The 20980-nt window shown below is 42.7% G+C and overlaps 1 protein-coding gene across 1 annotated transcript in view; it reads left to right on the plus strand.

The window, feature by feature from the left end:
- Window positions 1-20980, plus strand: part of WDPCP (WD repeat containing planar cell polarity effector) — an 846895-nt gene that overhangs the window by 613550 nt on the left and 212365 nt on the right. The window contains exon 16 of the mRNA XM_030196158.1: window positions 17271-17373. Coding sequence (XP_030052018.1) covers window positions 17271-17373 — 103 coding nt within the window. The remainder of the gene's footprint in view (window positions 1-17270; window positions 17374-20980) is intronic.

A 20980-nucleotide genomic window follows, 5' to 3' on the forward strand; every position in this document is an offset into this window, starting at 1 on the left:
TCTCCACCTAAGGAAGCGTCCACAGTACCCATGCATCGTGTCCTAAAAAAGACATTGCTGGCGAACTGGACCAAGCCTCTAACTAATCCCCACATTCCCAAGAAGATCGAGTCCCAGTACCGGATACATGGGGACCCAGAGCTGATGCGCACTCAGTTGCCTCACGACTCTGGTGTGGTGGATCTGGCCCTAAAGAAGGCTAAGAGTTCTAGGGAGCATGCTTCAGTGCCCCCGGGCAAGGACTCTAGAACCTTAGACTCCTTTGGGAGGAAGGCCTCCCATTCTTCTATGCTCGTGGCCAAGATTCAGTCCTACCAGCTCTACACGAGCATCCACATGCAGAACAATGTGCGGCAGTTGGCGGGCTTGGTGGACAAGCTCCCTCCTGAGCAAGCCAAGCCGTTTCAGGAGGTGGTCAGGCAGCTGAAGGCGTGCAGAAAATTCCTGGCCAGAGGGGTATATGATACCTTTGATGTTGCGTCCAGGGCCGCTGCTCAAGGTGTGGTGATGCGCAGACTCTCATGGCTGCGTGCCTCCGACCTGGAGAATAGGATCCAGCAGCGGATTGCGGACTCCCCTTGCCTAGCGGACAACATTTTTGGAGAAAAAGTCAAACAGGTGGTAGAACAGCTCCACCAGCGGGATAATGCTTTCGACAAATTCTCCCGCCGGCAGCCTTCAGCATCTACCTCTTCAGGTAGACGTTTTTATGGGGGAAGGAGGACTGTTCCCTACTCTTCTGGTAAGCGTAGGTACAATCCTCCCTCTCGACAGCCTGCGGCCCAGGCTAAGCCCCAGCGCGCTCGCTCTCGTCAGCAGCGTGCGCCTCAGCAAGGCCCCACAGCTCCCCAGCAAAAGCAGGGGGCGAGCTTTTGACTGGCTCCAGAAGAGCATAGCCGACATCAAAGTGTCTGTGCCGGGCGATCTGCCGGTCGGGGGGAGGTTGAAAGTTTTTCACCAAAGGTGGCCTCTCATAACCTCCGACCAGTGGGTCCTCCAAATAGTCCGGCAAGGATACAACCTCAATTTGGCCTCGAAACCTCCAAATTGCCCACCGGGAGCTCAATCCTTCAGCTTCCAGCACAAGCAGGTACTTGCAGAGGAACTCTCCGCCCTTCTCAGTGCCAATGAGGTCGAACCCGTGCCATCCAGGCAAGAAGGGCTGGGATTCTATTCCAGGTACTTCCTTGTGGAAAAGAAAACATTCTCAACCTCTCACTTTCCACTGCGACTGTCCCTGCTGCCTTTAAACATGCTGTGGTCACACCTCTCCTTAAGAAGCCTTCACTTGACCCTACTTGTCCCTCTAATTACCGACCTATCTCCCTCCTTCCTTTTCTCTCCAAATTACTTGAGCGTGCTGTTCACCGCCGCTGCCTTGATTTTCTCTCCTCACATGCTATTCTTGACCCATTACAATCTGGTTTTCGCCCTCTCCACTCAACCGAAACTGCGCTTACTAAAGTCTCCAATGACCTATTACTGGCTAAATCCAGAGGTCAATATTCCATCCTCATTCTTCTTGATCTTTCCGCTGCTTTTGACACTGTCGATCACAGCATACTTCTCGATACCCTGTCCTCACTTGGATTCCAGGGCTCTATCCTTTCCTGGTTCTCTTCCTACCTCTCCCTCCGCACCTTTAGTGTTCACTCTGGTGGATCCTCTTCTACTTCTATCCCTCTGCCTGTCAGCGTACCTCAGGGTTCTGTTCTTGGTCCCCTCCTCTTTTCTATCTACACGTCTTTCCTTGGTTCATTAATCTCATCCCATGGCTTTTCCTACCATCTCTATGCTGATGACTCCCAAATCTACATTTCTACCCCTGATATCTCACCTTGCATCCAAACCAAAGTTTCAGCGTGCTTGTCTGACATTGCTGCCTGGATGTCTCAACGCCACCTGAAATTAAATATGACCAAAACCGAGCTTCTCATTCCCCCCCCCCAAACCCACCTCCCCGCTCCCCCCGTTTTCTATTTCTGTTGATGGCTCTCTCATTCTCCCTGTCTCCTCAGCTTGAAACCTTGGGGTCATCTTTGACTCTTCTCTCTCCTTCTCTGCTCATATCCAGCAGACCGCCAAGACCTGTCGTTTCTTTCTTTACAACATCTGTAAAATCCGCCCCTTTCTTTCCGAGCACTCTACCAAAACCCTCATCCACACCCTTGTCACCTCTCGTTTAGACTACTGCAATCAGCTTCTTGCTGGCCTCCCACTTAGTCACCTCTCCCCTCTCCAGTCGGTTCAAAACTCTGCTGCCCGTCTCATCTTCCGCCAGGGTCGCTTTACTCATACTACCCCTCTCCTCAAGACCCTTCACTGGCTCCCTATCTGTTTTCGCATCCTGTTCAAACTTCTTCTACTAACCTATAAACGTATTCACTCTGCTGCTCCCCAGTATCTCTCCATACTCGTCCTCCCCTACACCCCTTCCCGTGTACTCCGCTCCATGGATAAATCATTCTTATCTGTTCCCTTCTCCACTACTGCCAAATCCAGACTTCGCGCCTTCTGTCTCGCTGCACCCTACGCCTGGAATAAACTTCCTGAGCCCCTACGTCTTGCCCCATCCTTGGCCACCTTTAAATCTAGACTGAAAGCCCACCTCTTTAACATTGCTTTTGACTCGTAACCACTTGTAACCACTCGCCTCCACCTACCCTCCTCTCTTCCTTCCCGTTCACATTAATTGATTTCATTTGCTTACTTTATTTATTTTTTGTCTATTAGATTGTAAGCTCTTTGAGCAGGGACTGTCTTTCTTCTATGTTTGTGCAGCGCTGCGTATGCCTTGTAGCGCTATAGAAATGCTAAATAGTAGTAGTAGTAATGCGTCCCATCCTAGACCTAAGGGCCCTGAACAAATATCTGGTCAAGGAAAGGTTCAGGATGCTTTCTCTGGGCACCCTTCTTCCCATGATTCAGCAAAACGATTGGCTATGCTCTCTGGACTTAAAGGATGCTTATACACACATCCCGATACTGCCAGCTCACAGACAGTATCTTCGATTTTGTCTGGGATCACGTCACTTCCAGTACTGTGTGCTACCCTTTGGGCTCGCCTCTGCGCCCAGAGTGTTCACGAAGTGCCTAGCTGTGGTAGCAGCAGCGCTTCGCAGGCTCGGAGTGCACGTGTTCCCTTATCTCGACGATTGGCTGGTAAAGAACACTTCCGAGGCAGGAGCTCTACAGTCCATGCAGATGACTATTCGACTCCTGGAGCTACTAGGGTTTGTGATAAATTATCCAAAGTCCCACCTTCTCCCAATACAGAGACTCGAATTCATAGGAACTCTGCTGGATTCTCGGACGGCTGGGGCGTATCTCCCGGAGACGAGGGCCAACAATCTGCTGTCCCTCGTCTCCCGGGTACGAGCGTCCCAGCAGATAACAGCTCGGCAGATGTTGAGATTGCTTGGCCACATGGCCTCCACAGTCCATGTGACTCCCATGGCACGCCTTCACATGCGATCTGCTCAATGGACCCTAGCTTCCCAGTGGTTTCAGGCTGCTGGGGATCTAGAGGACGTGATCCACCTGTCCACGAGTTTTCTCAACTCCCTGTATTGGTGGACGGTTTGGACCAATTTGACTCTGGGACGCCCCTTCCAAATTCCTCAGCCACAAAAGGTGCTAACTACGGATGCGTCTCTCCTGGGGTGGGGAGCTCATGTCGACGGACTTCACACCCAAGGAAGCTGGTCCCTCCAGGAACGTGATCTGCAGATCAATCTCCTGGAGTTACGAGCGGTCTGGAACGCTCTGAAGGCTTTCAGAGATCGGCTGTCCCATCAAATTATCCAAATTCAGACAGACAACCAGGTTGCCATGTATTACATCAACAAGCAGGGGGGCACCGGATCTTGTCCCCTGTGTCAGGAAGCCGTCAGCATGTGGCTCTGGGCTCGCCGTTACGGCATGTGGCTCCAAGCCACATATCTGGCAGGTGTAAACAACAGTCTGGCCGACAGGTTGAGCAGGATTATGCAACCTCACGAGTGGTCGCTCAACTCCAGAGTGGTGCGCCAGATCTTCCAAGTGTGGGGCACCCCCTTGGTAGATCTCTTCGCATCTCGAGCCAACCACAAGGTCCCTCAGTTCTGTTCCAGACTTCAGGCCCACGGTCGACTGGCATCGGATGCCTTCCTCCTGGACTGGGGGGAAGGTCTGCTGTATGCTTATCTTCCCATACCTCTGGTGGGGAAGACTTTGTTGAAACTCAAGCAAGACCGGGGCACCATGATTCTGATTGCTCCTTTTTGGCCGCGTCAGATCTGGTTCCCTCTTCTTCTGGAGTTGTCCTCTGAAGAACCCTGGAGATTGGAGTGTTTTCCGACCCTCATCACACAGGACGAAGGGGCGCTTCTGCATCCCAACCTCCGGTCTCTGGCTCTCACGTCCTGGATGTTGAGAGCATAGACATTGCCTCTTTGGGTCTGTCGGAGGGTGTCTCCCGTGTCTTGCTTGCTTCCAGGAAAGATTCCACTAAGAGGAGTTACTTCTTTTTATGGAGGAGGTTTGCCGTCTGGTGTGACAGCAAGGCCTTAGATCCTCGCTCCTGTCCTACACAGACCCTGCTTGAATACCTTCTGCACTTGTCTGAGTCTGGTCTCAAGACCAACTCTGTAAGGGTTCACCTTAGTGCAATCAGTGCATACCATTACCGTGTGGAAGGTAAGCCGATCTCAGGACAGCCTTTAGTTGTTCGCTTCATGAGAGGTTTGCTTTTGTCAAAGCCCCCCGTCAAACCTCCTGCAGTGTCATGGAATCTCAATGTCGTTCTCACCCAGCTGATGAAACCTCCTTTTGAGCCACTGAACTCCTGCCATCTGAAGTACTTGACCTGGAAGGTCATTTTCTTGGTGGCAGTTACTTCAGCTCGTAGAGTCAGTGAGCTTCAGGCCCTGGTAGCCCAGGCCCCTTACACCAAGTTTCATCATAATAGAGTAGTCCTCCGCACTCACCCTAAGTTCTTGCCGAAGGTAGTGTCGGAGTTCCATCTGAACCAGTCAATTGTCTTGCCAACATTTTTTCCCCGTCCTCATTCCTGCCCTGCTGAACGTCAGCTGCACACATTGGACTGCAAAAGAGCATTGGCCTTCTATCTGGAGCGGACACAGCCCAACAGACAGTCCGCCCAATTGTTTGTTTCTTTTGATCCCAACAGGAGGGGAGTGGCTGTGGGGAAATGCACCATATCCAATTGGCTAGCAGATTGCATTTCCTTCACTTACGCCCAGGCTGGGCTGGCTCTTGAGGGTCATGTCACGGCTTACAATGTCAGAGCCATTGCTGCGTCAGTGGCCCACTTGAAGTCAGCCACTATTGAAGAGATCTGCAAAGCTGCGACGTGGTCATCTGTCCACACATTCACATCTCATTACTGCCTGCAGCAGGATACCCGACGCGACAGTCGATTCGGGCAGTCAGTGCTTCAGAATCTGTTCGGGGTTTAGAATCCAACTCCACCCCCCTAGGCCCATGTTTTATTCTGTTCCAGGCTACACTCTCTGTTAGTTGGATAAGTTGTTAGGTGAATCTCAGTTATGTCCTTGCCGTTGCGAGGCCCAATTGACCATGTTTGTTGTTTTGAGTGAGCCTGGGGGCTAGGGATACCCCATCAGTTAGAACAAGCAGCCTGCTTGTCCTCGGAGAAAGCGAATGCTACATACCTGTAGAAGGTATTCTCCGAGGACAGCAGGCTGATTGTTCTCACAAACCCGCCCGCCTCCCCTTTGGAGTTGTGTCTTCCCTTGTCTTTGTCTTGCTACATACGGGACTGACGAACATGAGCCGGTTCGGGCGGGAAGACGGCCGCGCATGCACAGTGCGCATGGGCGCGCGAGAGCTAGCAAAGGCCTTTGCTAGTGAAGTTTCCGATTGGAGGGGCTGCCGTGGACGTCACCCATCAGTGAGAACAATCAGCCTGCTGTCCTCGGAGAATACCTTCTACAGGTATGTAGCATTCGCTTTATGCTGCTTATTCTAGAAATAAGCAGTGGATTTTCCCCAAGTCCATTTTAATAATGGCTTATAGACGTTTCTTTTAGGAAGTTATCCAAATGTTTTTTTAAACCCTGCTAGCCTAACTGATTTTACCATATTCTTTGGCAACGAATTTTAGAGTTTAATTACATGTTGAGTGAAGAAATACTTTTTCTGATTTGTTTTAAATTTACTAGTTAATAGCTTCATTGTGTGCTCTTCAGTCCTAGTATTTTTGGAAAGAGTAAACAAGAGATTTATGTCCACCCATTACATTCCACTCATTACTTTATAAGCATCTATCATATCTCCCGTCAGCTGTCTTTTCTCCAAGCTGAAGAGCCCTAGCTGCCTTTCCTCATATGGAAGTCATCCCATCCCCTTTATTTATTTATTGCATTTGTATCCCACATTTTCCTACCAATTTGCAGACTCAATGTGGCTTACATTATGCTGTAATAGTGATCGCCATTTCCGGATAAAGAATTACAAGTGGTATTGCAATAAGGCAGATAAATGGTACGTCTTGCAAGGTTCCGCGTTAGGAGTTACGGATCAAGAAAGGGATCTGGGTGTCGTCGTCGATGATGCGCTGAAACCTTCTGCTCAGTGTGCTGCTGCGGCTAGGAAAGCGAATAGAATGTTGGGTGTTATTAAGAAGGGTATGGAGTCCAGGTGTGCGGATGTTATAATGCCGTTGTATCGCTCCATGGTGCGACCGCACCTGGAGTATTGTGTTCAGTACTGGTCTCCGTATCTCAAAAAAGATATAGTAGAATTGGAAAAGGTACAGCGAAGGGCGACGAAAATGATAGTGGGGATGGGACGACTTTCCTATGAAGAGAGGCTGAGAAGGCTAGGGCTTTTCAGCTTGGAGAAGAGACGGCTGAGGGGAGATATGATAGAAGTGTATAAAATAATGAGTGGAATGGATCGGGTGGATGTGAAGCGACTGTTCACGCTATCCAAAAATACTAGGACTAGAGGGCATGAGTTGAAGCTACAGTGTGGTAAATTTAAAACGAATCGGAGAAAATTTTTCTTCACCCAACGTGTAATTAGACTCTGGAATTCATTGCCGGAGAACGTGGTACGGGCGGTTAGCTTGACGGAGTTTAAAAAGGGGTTAGATAGATTCCTAAAGGACAAGTCCATAGACCGCTATTAAATGGACTGGAAAAATTCCTCATTTTTAGGTACAACTTGTCTGGAATGTTTTTACGTTTGGGGAGCGTGCCAGGTGCCCTTGACCTGGATTGGCCACTGTCGGTGACAGGATGCTGGGCTAGATGGACCTTTGGTCTTTCCCAGTATGGCACTACTTATGTACTTATGTACAGTAGAATACAAAGAGTTATTGCATTGAAGTTCCTGAATGATAAAGTGAGTTATAAAATAAATTAGATAATCAAGTATAGAAAGTTCAAATTAACACAGCTACCATGTTTCTTCATCCTAAATTAAAAATAAAGTTTTTTTCTACTTTTGCTGTCTGACCTTATCTGCCCCTGGCATGCAGGACTGTCCCTCTCTCGTTTTCCTCCCTCCTCTCCCCCTGCACCATTCAGCATCACCCTCTCTCTTTCCCTCTCTCCACATCCAGTATTGTCCCTGCCTCTTCCCCCCTCCCCTCGGCCATCCAGTATCTCCACCATCTCTCTTCGTCTCCCCCCCCCCCCCCAATGCACAATTCAGCATTGCCCTATTCTGTCTCTCCCCTCCCATCCAGTTTTACCCATTTCTCACCCCTCCCCTCTCTTCAATAAATTGTGGGAACAGCTTCAACTTCCAGTGCAGCACAGCTCAACCTCGTGGTTAGACCTTTTACACAGGGAAGCAGGGATTGCCTCAGAGGACTTCATGGCGCTTCTGTGAGCCAGGAAAATTAAGTTGGCTGGCTGAGTTCTGACCCGGGGGTTGGACAGGCATGTCTTACAGTATCAGGTTATGGGATTCCAGACATCTTAGGAGCTTTATCATTTTTGTTGTCCTTCTCTGTGCCTTTTCTAATTCCACCATATCTTTTTTCAGATGTGGTGACCAGAATTGCACTCAGTATTTGATGGAGTTTTTCAAAAGCATTATAACATACTGCTACTGAAAATAAATACGGGACACGATATTTCTCATATACTTCGCTTTTATTGTGCTCCATCAAACAACAGTGTAGATTGTGATGACATTTAGCAATCCATAGCAGAGGCTATTGTGAAATTCCCCAACCTCCTATTATGGGGAGACTTTAACATACATGTAGACGACAAAGCTGATCCTCGAGCGAAAAGATTTTGTGGTTTCCTGGGTGATATGGATATCGTGCAACATGTACAGGGACCCACCCATTTAGCAGGACATACCCTTGACCTGGTGATGACGAACAGGTCGGATCAGCTAAACTGCTCTAAGATTACCATCACACCAGTTACATGGTCAGATCATTTCTTGCTCCTTTTAAAATTAACGTTGTCAAGCCCAGTATGTAAAATAACCTTACCATATATCCAGTCAAGAGGACTGCGCAAAATAGATCCTCTGACACTACCCTCTCTAGCTGGAAATTTCCCCCAAAATTTCTCTGATCTAGCAGTGGAAGAACAATTAGATATCTGGAATCAGGTTCTATCAACAGCTTTGGACACTATCGCCCCTAATAAATTAATCAAGCAGAGATTGAAACATTCTCAACCATGGTAACATGCTGGTCTAAAACTATGTAAGCAGCAACTTCGTAGAGCAGAGCGATTATGGAGAAAAGGAAAATCACCTGAATTAAAAAATGTACTTGACCTGGAATGTCAGCGGTATTATGTATCACAAATAAAAAAAGCGAAGATTTCATATTTCTCAAAACAAATACAATCTGCATCAAACTCGTCCAAACAACTGTTTTTCATTATGAAGCACCTAACAACCAAGCCTAACTTAGGTACTGACAACTGCCTTATAGAATCTGAAACACTGGCTAAATTCTTTAGAACCAAAATAGATACGCTAAGAGCCACCCTGGTAAATGCAGCACAATTAACATCAGACGTAGGAAGTATTTCCATATTAGGAGAACTATGGACCACATTTGAGATCCCACCTTTAAATTCTTTTCTTAATATTCTATTGCAACTCTCCTTAACTTATAATTCATTGGATCCTATACCATCAAACTGGTTACAAAGTTCCTCTATAGGGGTACATGAATACCTTTATTCGATTATTATTAGTAGCTTGAAGGAGGAAGTAGTTCCCCAAGCTCTAAAAGAAGCCTTAGTAAAACCTATCTTAAATAAACCTACTCTGGATCCTCAGATTCCAGGAAACTATCGTCCAGTCTCCAATCTTTCCTGTATATCTAAAATATTGGAGTCAATCGTATTTAAACAACTGCAATCCTACGTCGAGACAAAAAACCTATTACACCCTAGACAATCTGGTTTTAGAACAGGCTACAGTACAGAAACAGTGTTGACTTCATTTCTGAGTGAAATTCACTCCAGACTGGAACAAGGATGCATTGCACTGGTTGTTTCCTTAGATTTGTCTGCAGCATTTGATCTAATAGATCACACCTTGCTATTAAAGTGATTATGGGAAATTGGAATTTCAGGGGCGATTTATGATTGGTTTACTTCTTTTTTGTCAAATCGCTCTTTTAAAGTCATTCAAAATCACTCAATCTCTACTCTCTATTCTAGCCCTTATGGGGTATCACAAGGATCGGTGTTGTCACCCATGCTATTCAATCTTTATGTTACTCCACTCTCATTACTTATTCAAACTTTAGGCATCAGCTCTTATTCATATGCAGATGATTTTCTCTTAATTCTTTATGTCAAGGCAGCAAATATTGACTTAGTACCACTTCAAACCTGTCTCGAAAAGGTGGCAGATTGGCTTACCACACATAAACTAGTACTAAATCCAGATAAAACAATAACCTCCTGGATTACAGGTGCTGGACCCATTCCATGTTTGACACCTGTTCTGTTTGGCCAACAAGTTTCGACAGTAAAATCATTCAGATATCTATGTATTATAATTGATTCTGCTTTGTCTTTTAATGAGCAACTATCCGATGTCACAAGGAACTCTTTTTATCATTTGCGTAAGTTACGTTCAGTCAGGAACTCCCTGAATAAATCAGCTCTATGCACATTAACTCATGCATTCATTATATCACGGTTAGACTACTGTAACATAGTTTATGCAGGTTTATCAAAACTAAATCTAAAACGATTACAGATGATTCAAAACACAGCAGCTCGCATTATTTGCAGAGCCGCAAAATATGATAGAATCACTCCATTGTTATACCACTTGCATTGGCTTCCAGTAGAATTCAGAATAAAATTCAAAATTTTGACATTGACACATAAGGCCTTTTATGCATCTACTCCTTCATATCTATTTAATCTTATTATACATTGAGGTGTATTTTCAAAGCACTTAGCCTCCCAAAGTGCTTTGAAAATAAGCCTGATTATATACCAACCCGGACTTTTCGCTCATTAACTGATAATAGATTGGTAATTCCATCACCATGTAAAGCCAGATGGGAATCCACTCGAAACTCTGCATTCTTTTTTTTGGCTCCAACACTCTGGAATTATCTTCCTAAAGACCTTAGGCTTGAGGACTCTTATACTCATTTCCATAGAATTCTCAAAACATATCTCTTTCAAGAATGTTTTGGAAATGTCACTTAGAATACTCTGGAAAAAAAAAAAAAAAGGGAGGTCTTGCCCTCTGTTGTTTGATATGTATGAAAGTTTTATAATTGTATATTTTAATTCTGGTTGGTTTGTTATGCTTTCCTATCACTTATGGATTTCAGATTTGTGAATTTTAATCTTTTAACATTTTATCTGATTGTAAACCGTTTTGATATACGTTGTAATAAGATACGGTCTAGTAAATAAATAAACGATAAACGATACTATTTGCTGTCTTAGCTGTCGCTGCACACTGAGCAGAGGGTTTCAAACTATCAATAATAGACACCTAGATTCTTTTCCTGGTCAGTGACGCCTAATGTGGAACCTTGCATCACCTAGCTATAGTTTGGGTTCCTCTTTCCCTCATGCATCACTTTGCACTTGTTCACATTAAACACCATCTGTCATTTGGATGCCCAGTCTTGTAAGGTCCTTGTGCAGTTTTTCACAATCATCTTGTGATTTAACAACTTTGAATAAGTTTGTGTCATCAGCAAATTTAATTACCTCACTAGTTATTCCCATCTCTAGATCATATATAAATATGTTAAAAAGCAGCAGTCCGAGCAGAAACCCCTGCAAAACCCTTCTCCATTGACAATACTGACCATTTAACCAGTTTTTAATCCACAATAGGGCACTACCTCTTATCCCATGACTCTCCAATTTCCTCTGGAGTCTTTCATGAGGTACTTTGCCAAACGCCTTCTGAAAATCCAGATACACAATATCAACCGGCTCCCCTTTATCCACATGTTTGTTCACCCCTTCAAAGAAATGTAGTAGATTGGTGAGGCAAGATTTCCCTTCATTAAATCCATGTTGGCTTTGTGTCTTGAATCCATGCTTATTTATATGCTCTGTAATTTTGTTCTTTATAATAGTCTCTACCATTTTGCCCTGCGGTGATGTCAGGCTCACTGGTCTGTAATTTTCCAGATAACCTCTGGAACCCTTTTTAAAAATTGGTGTTATATTGGACATCCTCTAATGTTCCGGTACCATGCTTGATTTTGAATATAAATTACATATTACAATAGCTCTGCAAGTTCATTTTTCAATTCTATTACTCTGGGATGTATACCATCTAGTCCAGGTGATTTGCTGCTCTTCAATTTGTCAAATTTCCCCATTTACATTTTCCAGGTTTACAGAGATTGATTTAGTTTCTCTGACTTATCAATATTGAACACCGTTTCTGGCATTGGTATCTCTCCCACATCTTCCTTGGTGAACACCAATGCAAAGAATGTATTTAATCTCTCCACTATATCCTTGTCCTCCCTGAGTGCCCCCTTTTACTCTTCTTAAATCTAGCAGTCCAACTGATTCTTTTGCTGGCTTCTTGCTTCTAATATACCTAAAAATGTTTTTACTATATGTTTTTGCCTCCAACACAATCTTCTTTTCAAAGTTTCTCTTTGCCTTCCTTATCAGCGCTTTGCATTTGACTTGACATTCCTTTTGCTGTTTCTTGCTATTTTCAGGTGGATTCTTCTTACATTTTCTGAAAGATTTTTTTTTTAGTTCTAATAGCTTCCTTCACCTCGCTTTTTAACCCTGCTAGTTGTCGTTTGGCTTTACTTCCTCCTTTTTTAATACATGGAATATATCTAGCCTGGACTTCCAGGATGTTTTTTTTGAACAGCATCCACGCCTGATGTAAATTTTTGACCTTTGCAGCTACTCCTCTAATTTTTTTTACTGTTTTTCTCATTTTATCATAGTCTCCATTTTGAAAGTTAAATGCTAATGTATTGGATTTCCAGTGTGTACTTACTCCAGAGCTTATATTAAATCTGATCAAGCGGCCCCAGTACCATTACCTCCTGCACTAGATCTTGTGCTCCACTGCAGACTAGGTCTAGAATTGTTCCTGAACCAGCTGCTCCATAAAGCAGTCCTTGATTTCATCAAGGAATTTTACATCCCTGGTATGCCCTATGTTACATTTACCCAGTCAATATCAGGGTAATTGAAATCACCCATTATTATTGTGTTCCAGTTTGTTAATCTCCCTAATTTCTGATAACATTTCTACATCTGTCTGTTCATCCTGGCCAGGTAGACAGTTGTACTCTCCTATCACTTTCTTTTACCCCTTTATACATTTACACTTTCCCATGCACTAAGCCCATTTTCTAGTGCATGTATAAAAATGCCCGTTTTCAATTTTTTTTTCAGGCCATGCAGTAATGTTAATATTAGCGCACGGCAACTGGATAAAATTAACGCAGGAACACTTGCTGCATCCCATTTAGGATGCACTAAGGGTTCCCATGTTGTGGATGTGTTCACTAGATAATGCACACCAGTGTCACTGCACTAGCTGGTTAACTCTTCTACACCCATTCTCTGCCTGTGGCACACCTTTTTTAGAAAAATAATTAACATACGCTTAGTGCGCGCAAACAGGAAAATGACTACGAGACGCTTTATACTATATAAAACCCCATGTTAGGCCTTACTGCATCTATGTAAAAGGGCCCATATACATAGGTTTTTTTCACTGTCTTTCATATGGCACATTAATTGATTAAGACACACAAAGGGAATTTTAAAATATGTTCTTTCTGGAATATCCATTCTTTACTTAACAAGGACCTATGATTATATTTAAGTACATAAGTATTACCATACTGGGAAAGACCAAAGGTCCATCAAGCTCAGTATCCTGTTTCCAACAGTGGCCAATCCAGGTCACAAATACCTGGCAAGATTCCAGAAAAGCTCAATACATTTTATGATGCTTATCCCAGAAATAAGCAGTGGATTTTTCCCCAAGTTAATTTAATAATGTCTATGGACTTTTCCTTTGGGAAGCCATCCAGACCCGTTTTAAACACCGCTAAGCGAACAGCCTTTACCACATTCTCTGGCAACGAATTCCAGAGTTTAATTACATAAGTGCATAAGTATTGCCATACTGGGAAAGACCAAAGGTCCATCAAGCCCAGCATCCTGTTTCCAACAGTGGCCAATCCAGGTTACAAATACCTGGCAAGATCCCCAAAAAAGTACAAAACATTTTATGCTGCTTATCCCAGAAATATTTTCCCCAAGTCCAATTTAATAATGGTCTATGGACCTTTCCTTTAGGAAGCCATCCAAACCTTTTTTAAACTGCTAAGTTAACCGCCTTTATCACATTCTCTGGCAACGAATTCCAGAGTTGGAAAGCGTAAACAGACGCTTCACATCTACCCGTTCCACTCCACTCATTTTATAGACCTCTATCATATCTCCCCTCAGCCATTTCTTCTCCAAGCTGAAGAGCCCTAGACGCTTCAGCCTTTCTTCATAGGGAAGTCGTCCCATCCCCTTTATCATTTTCGTCGCCCTTCTCTGCACCTTTTCTAATTCCACTATATCTTTTTTTGAGATGCGGCAACCAGAATTGAACACAATATTCGAGGTGTGGTCGCACTATGGACCGATACAAAGTCATTATAACGTCCTCACTTTTGTTTTCCATTCCTTTCCTAATAATACCTAACATTCTATTTGCTTTCTTAGCCGCCGCAGCACACTGAGCAGAACATTTCAACGTATCATCAACAACGACACCGAGATCCCTTTCTTGGTCGGTGACTCCTAACGTGGAACCTTGCATTACGTAGCTATAGTTTGGGTTCCTCTTTCCCACATGCATCACTTTGCAATTGCTCACATTAAACGTCATCTGCCATTTAGACGTCCAGTCTCCCAGTCTCATAAGGTAATTTTTCACAATTCTCTCGCGATTTAACAACTTTGTGACATCAGCAAATGTAATTACCTCACTAGTTACTCCCATCTCTAAATCATTTATAAAGCACAGACCCCTGAGGAACCCCACTATCTACCCTTCTCCATTGAGAATACTGACCATTTAATCCTACTCTCTGTTTTCTGTCGTTTAACCAGTTTTTAATCCACAATAGGACACTACCTCCTATCCCATGACTTTCCAAATTCATCTGGAGTCTTTCATGAGGTACTTTGTCAAACGCCTTTTGAAAATCCAGATACACAATATTGGACGGCTTACCTTTATCCACGTTTGTTCACCCCTTCAAAGAAATGTAATAGATTGGTAAGGTAAGATTTCCCTTCATTAAATCCATGCTGGCTTTGTCTCATTAATCCATGCTTTTGAATATTGAATAAGCGGGGATGATTTCTGTTATGGTGGTCCATTTTATTAAGTTACAATATTGGATATTCAGGTGGTTTTTGGTACTTCCTATTTGATTATTCACCTCATGTTTTCACCGCATTGTGACCGGCATTTTATAAAGGCAAGATAGGCACTTATGTGCCTTTATAAAATAGACTTCTGCAATATTTTTCAGTGGCACATAAATTCCACCCAAACAATGCTCCTGGGTTCACTTTGGGTTAGTTTGCTTAAATGTGGGTGCATACATCAGAAATCATAAACTGTATTATTATGCCTTCTTTTATCCCCCATCATCTACCACCCTCCTCCTGCTGAATCTCAACCCCCATTGCATATCTATACTACTACTACTTAACATTTCTAGAGCGCTACTAGGGTTACGCAGTGCTGTACAATTTAACAAAGAGAGACAGTCCCTGCTCAAAGAGCTTACAATCTAATAGACAAGTGAACGGTCAGTCTGATAGGGGCAGTCAAATTGGAGCAGTCTGGATTCACTGAACGGTAAGGGTTAGGTGCCAAACGCAGCATTGAAGAGGTGGGTTTTAAGCAAAGACGTGAAGACGGGCAGGGAGGGGGCTTGGCGTAAGGGCTCAGGAAGGTTGTTCCAAGCATAGGGTGAGGCGAGGCAGAATGAGCGGAGCCTGGAGTTGGCGGTGGTGGAGAAGGGTACTGAGAGGAGGGATTTATCCTGTGAACGGAGGTTACGGGTGGGAACGTAAGGTGAGATGAGGGTAGAAAGATAGTGAGGGGCAGCAGACTGAGTGCATTTGTAGGTAAGAAGGAGAAGCTTGAATTGAATGCGGTATCTGATTGGAAGCCAGTGAAGTGACCTGAGGAGAGGGGTGATATGAGTATAACGGTTCTGGCGGAATATGAGACGTGCAGCAGAGTTCTGAACAGATTGAAGGGGGGATAGATGGCTAAGTGGGAGGCCGGTGAGGAGTAAGTTGCAGTAGTCCAGGCGAGAGGTAATGAGAGCGTGGACGAGAGTTCGGGTGGTGTGTTCAAAGAGGAAAGGGCGAATTTTGCTGATGTTAAAGAGGAAGAAGCGACAGGTCTTGGCTATCTGCTGGATATGTGCAGAGAAGGAGCCAAACAAAGTAAGTGCATTTAGGGTTACCATATTTGCAGAGACAAAGAAAGAGGACACAAAAAATCAAAATGGTTGCTACCTTTGCAAAAGAAATATTTAATTGTAGCAAATGTGTAAATGGCTTTTAGTTAATGAACACACATCAGTGACTTACAGCACAGCAGTAGACAGTAATCTACTTTTCAAATACTTCTGGATTTGAGTTTGACTGATCCTGAGCCCAAGCGTACTTATCAGAAGAGCGAATATCTCTCAATAACTTTGGCTGGCTTCTGAGATACGTGTGAAAGTCTTTGCATGATATATGCTTAAAGTTGTGCTGCACAAATAAAACTCCTTTGACAGATTCAATCTGCAAGAAAACAGAGAGGAGATCAGCAATGCATTTCTTGTTCTTTAGAACTCCTATGTGTCCAGAGACTAATAGGCCAGAGATGATTTCTCTCATTATGTGAGTAGGTGTGTCTGTCATAGGCACATAAAAAAAAGAGGATATTTTCCTAAAAATGAAAAAACCTGGAGGACATATTTGAACAAATCCAAAAGGAGGACAAGGTAAACCTAGTTGCAATCTATCAGTGCACTCAATTTTTGCATCTATATTAACCCTCCTCCCCCACCCTAATCATTAGAGCAGTGGGCTGAGAGCTAGGGAAGCCCAGTGCAATCCCACTGCAGGTCTCAAGTCAATTAACTCTCCACTGCCTCAGGTACCAACTTAGACTGTAAGCCCTCTGGGGACAGGAAAATACCTACTGTACCTGAATATAATTCACCTTGAGCTACAACTGAAAAAGACACGAGCTAAACCAAAAATCCCAATAAGAACCATTTTCCACTTTTCAAACATGCTTTACATGCAGAAAAAGCTTTATAAACATACTCCGTCCATCATTTTATGGCGTTACCCTGGTCCTTTGTTACTTGATATTTAAGTATAACTATTTGCACATTAACAATATTTAGAGGTATGTATATAAGTGATATGAAATAAGTATTTGTAAAATATAGGTGATTTTTCAAAAGTTTGTATCTGTGAAATAAACATACTGACTTAGCTTGCAAGTAATACACACATACATATACCTTTGGAAATGATGCATTTGATTGCAGTAGCTGAGATAAGGTGAACACATAAGATGATTAATTTAGAATGAAAGGGAGTAAAGTTGGGAAAATTAAAATGTAACAGTGGATTCATCAGTTCTGTCTATGTTCCATGATCTCAGAAATAAAAGAGTCTCTTTATTTCGAATTCCCATTGTTATTGTCCAAGATTCATTTTAGATTAATCTTTTATTTTTCTTTATTTCCAAAGGACATCCATTACCTTGCACTAGATAAGGGTGAATTGGCATTGGCTGAAGTGGCAAAGAGAAAAGCTAACGAAATAGATGCAGAATCAATAACTACTGGAGTTGGTAAGAATTAATACTGTTAAAAAAGCCTTGTTTAATCAATATGTGCTATGTATAACCACCATGTCATAGTTTTAGAAGGTTATTTGTTTGCTTGAATTGACTTCAGGCAGAAGAAAAGGGAATATTTTGTAGATAAGCTTATACAACATCATTATCTGACCTGAATAATAACATCTTCAGTTGTATTGATATATAAGCTTCAAAAATTGAATTGAAAGATATCACATAAAACTGAGTTTATAAAATCCTCATTCCCCCCTCCCCACCCTTGTAGACCCCCTGTTAGATTTGGGGGTTGTCTTCAGAGGCTGTCTCTTCTAAGATGAGGGAGAGGATACAGGGGTATCTTTGGGAGGGTTGAGGTATCATTGAGGGTGCTCTGATTGGGAGGGGGTATAGGATTTACACTTCCTCCAGTCCCTTTAAGATGACTCCGGGAACAGTGGTTCACGTGTTAAGTGCCTGATGTTCCTGGAAAGGGAAAAACTAACCTAGTTTGTAAGGTTGATCACAAGTTGTATTATTCATTTACTTCAGGAATTACTAACTTGCGATACTGTTTCTGCAGATTAGTAAATCCTGCAGTAAATTATGCAATATTTACTTCAGTTTAATGACTACTCCTCTCAGTGGTGTTTTGAATGCCTTCTGAAACCTTTCTGCTTACAGATAAATCATCTTGGCTTTTCAGATAAGGAAACAGCTTGTTTGGCATTGCTTGGGGGCTCTTTTTAGCTGGCAGTGTATTTTATTTGTTGATGTTAACAGGATTTCTCCCCCTCCACCCCCCCTTCCCCAATATACGGTTTCAAAGTAGATTGCTTAGGATTAAAGAGAGTTAAATCTGAGTGTCATGTGTACAGTATTGCTCAAACTTTTAGGAAAAGATTTGAAGTCCCTATTGGCCCCTATCATAGGCTGCTTTTCCTCTTGGGGGCAGTGTTATTAAGGGGCATAGTTATCAACGTGGGCTAGTATTATAATGTGTTATTGTACCACTGACTTGTGCTATTTTGGCACAGGTCTCATTTTATGCAGTGATTAACTAATAATTGGGGTTAACAGTAAAATAACATTTCTTAACAGTAGCCCACATTAAAAAATGTTTGTCCCTTAATAGATTAGTTTTGTGCATTACAAAAAAAGAGCTGTCCAACTGCAGAATAGTCCAAAAGGAGCAACAGAATTCCAAACTAGTGGGAGTCCAAAACTGTTTTTACATAAAAATAGTTAGACATAAGGTGATAGTGAGGCATATTTTCAAAGCACTTTGGGAGGCTAAGTTTCATAGGTTTCTATGGAACTTTGGGAGGCTAAGTGCTTTGAAAATGAGCCCCAATCAGCCAGTACAGACATTCAGTACCATTATCACCAGCCTGACATGTTTCAGCATACTTACTTGTATCAGGTGCAGTTATGTAGCTTCAAATCATACCAACTGTAAGGGGAAGAATGGGAACAAATCATGACATCACATAGAACATTAATAATAACATCAAAACCAAAAGATAAAATAAAACCAACAAATAAAGGGGGAAAAGTAGGACACCGTATTTGTGTGTATCCCAAAACACCAGTACCAGAAATCCACAAATGCATTAAGCAAGAATCATGGGAAATGAGGAGGCGTGGCTAAGATAGTGACCAAAGGCGTAACTGTTGCCATTATAGCATGTAACTTACAAGCATTCTGTAAGTTATCTGTGTAACTGGGAGACCCGCGCATGCTCTGCCTACGTATACACCCCTTCACGCTTACGCACTAAAGGCCTTTTTACTAAGCTGCACTAATAAATGGGCATAGCACATCCTGATGCGAGTCTTTTCCACGTGCTAAGCTCATTCTGTAAATTTATGCGCACTTACAGAATATGCCCGATCCATGCCTAAGTAAGATGTAGGCATTTACACTAGATTTTAGTTGGTGTAAATGCCTGCACCCAATTTTAGTCATGGGACTGCCACTGTACATATTCTATAAACCACGCCTAACGTTAGGCGAGTTTATAGAACAGCCCTAAGCACATTTTTTCTTGGCACTGATTTTTTTAGAATCTAACCCTGAATATAGCATAGCACCTAGCACTTACATGCATAAGTGCTTGTTATACACCTGACAGTGCTAGTATTCTATGACTTATGCCTGCCATCAGAACCTAACTTTAGTCACCAAGTTATAGAATAAGGGCAATTGTTATTTATTTTATTCATCATTGTTTTATTATTGTATATTGATTGTATTGATTATGTTTGTATTATTCTTTTGTATCCCTTTATTAATGTCCCTTATGGTTGGTGGTTTCCAATGCAGTTTTTTATTTTTATTTCTCTCTTTAGTTTTATTAACTGGCAGGATTTGTTTGTCTGTAGAATATTGGATGTTGCCCTGTTTACTAAGGTGCACTAGTGTTTTTAGTACACACTAAATGCTAGAGACACCCATATATTGCTATGGGTGTCTCTAATGTTAATGCACACTAAAAACGCTAGCACACCTATAGTGTGACTTAGTAAACAGGGCCGTTGATGTTATTTATATAAATTTTATGTGTTTTAATTTTGATCTATTTAAACCATTTCCCTCCATCTTTTTTTCCTTTCTCCCTTTCCCTGCCGTGTTATACTCTCTCCATCATATCCAAGAACACAAAGTACTTCCTTGCCTTTTGTACTGCAGATCTGCTCAGTGGATTAGCTTACAAATATAAACATCAGCTGGCCAAGCCACAAAACCAACCTGCTAAGAAAGGCTATGATTAATGATGACCAGAAAGCAAAACCTCAGCGACATATAAATGTATATTATGTGATGACTACTCATTGAAAAGCATGTGTAGTGAATGTCAGAAAATTTCCCAAGGCCAGCTTCCAACAAATTACACTAGGGCCCAGCAAGATGAATATATTTTAACCTTCAAATCAATCGCTTTCACCCAAGAGGGATTCATGTTATGACAAGAAAGAGAGAAATGCTACACATTTCAGAGGCACGCTATGAAGTGCTATTTTTTTCACTTAGAAATTAGATTGCCAAAATATTAGATCTAACGTTGTCAATGTAGCTATTAAAAGTTGTACTTAAAGATAGGAGATGTCTTTACTTTTCTGTTTTCAAATACATCATAAGGTTTTCTTTACTCTGCAGTCCTTCAGCTATAAAGAAAAATATTTGGTCGTCTCTAATTAAAAAAAAAAATTAAGGGGTCCTTTTACCGAGCTGCGATAAAAAGAACCCCTGTGGTGGCATCAGCGCATGGATTTGCCATGTGCCAAGACCCCCTTTTACCACAACAGGTAAAAAGATTTTTTTAATAAATGGAAATGACCGTGCAGTAAGTTAAGCACTTTCCATGTGGCCATTTCCTGGGGGAGCCCTTACCATCTCCTATTTCGGTCACACATCGGCACTACCGCCAGGCTTCTGCGGTAGCCTGGTGGTAGGGCCAATTTGCCGTACGCCATTGCCGTGGTAGCCCTACTGTAGCTTTGTAAAAGGGCCCCTAAATATTGTGATTTACCTTCTAGGCATTCAGCAAACAAGTCACAGACTTGTTTAAAACTAAATTAATTTTATAGTGTAAAAAATATTTTGTGATCAATTTACCTA

The sequence above is a fragment of the Microcaecilia unicolor genome, chromosome 3 (assembly GCF_901765095.1).
Source record: "Microcaecilia unicolor chromosome 3, aMicUni1.1, whole genome shotgun sequence".
Lineage (NCBI taxonomy): Eukaryota > Metazoa > Chordata > Amphibia > Gymnophiona > Siphonopidae > Microcaecilia > Microcaecilia unicolor.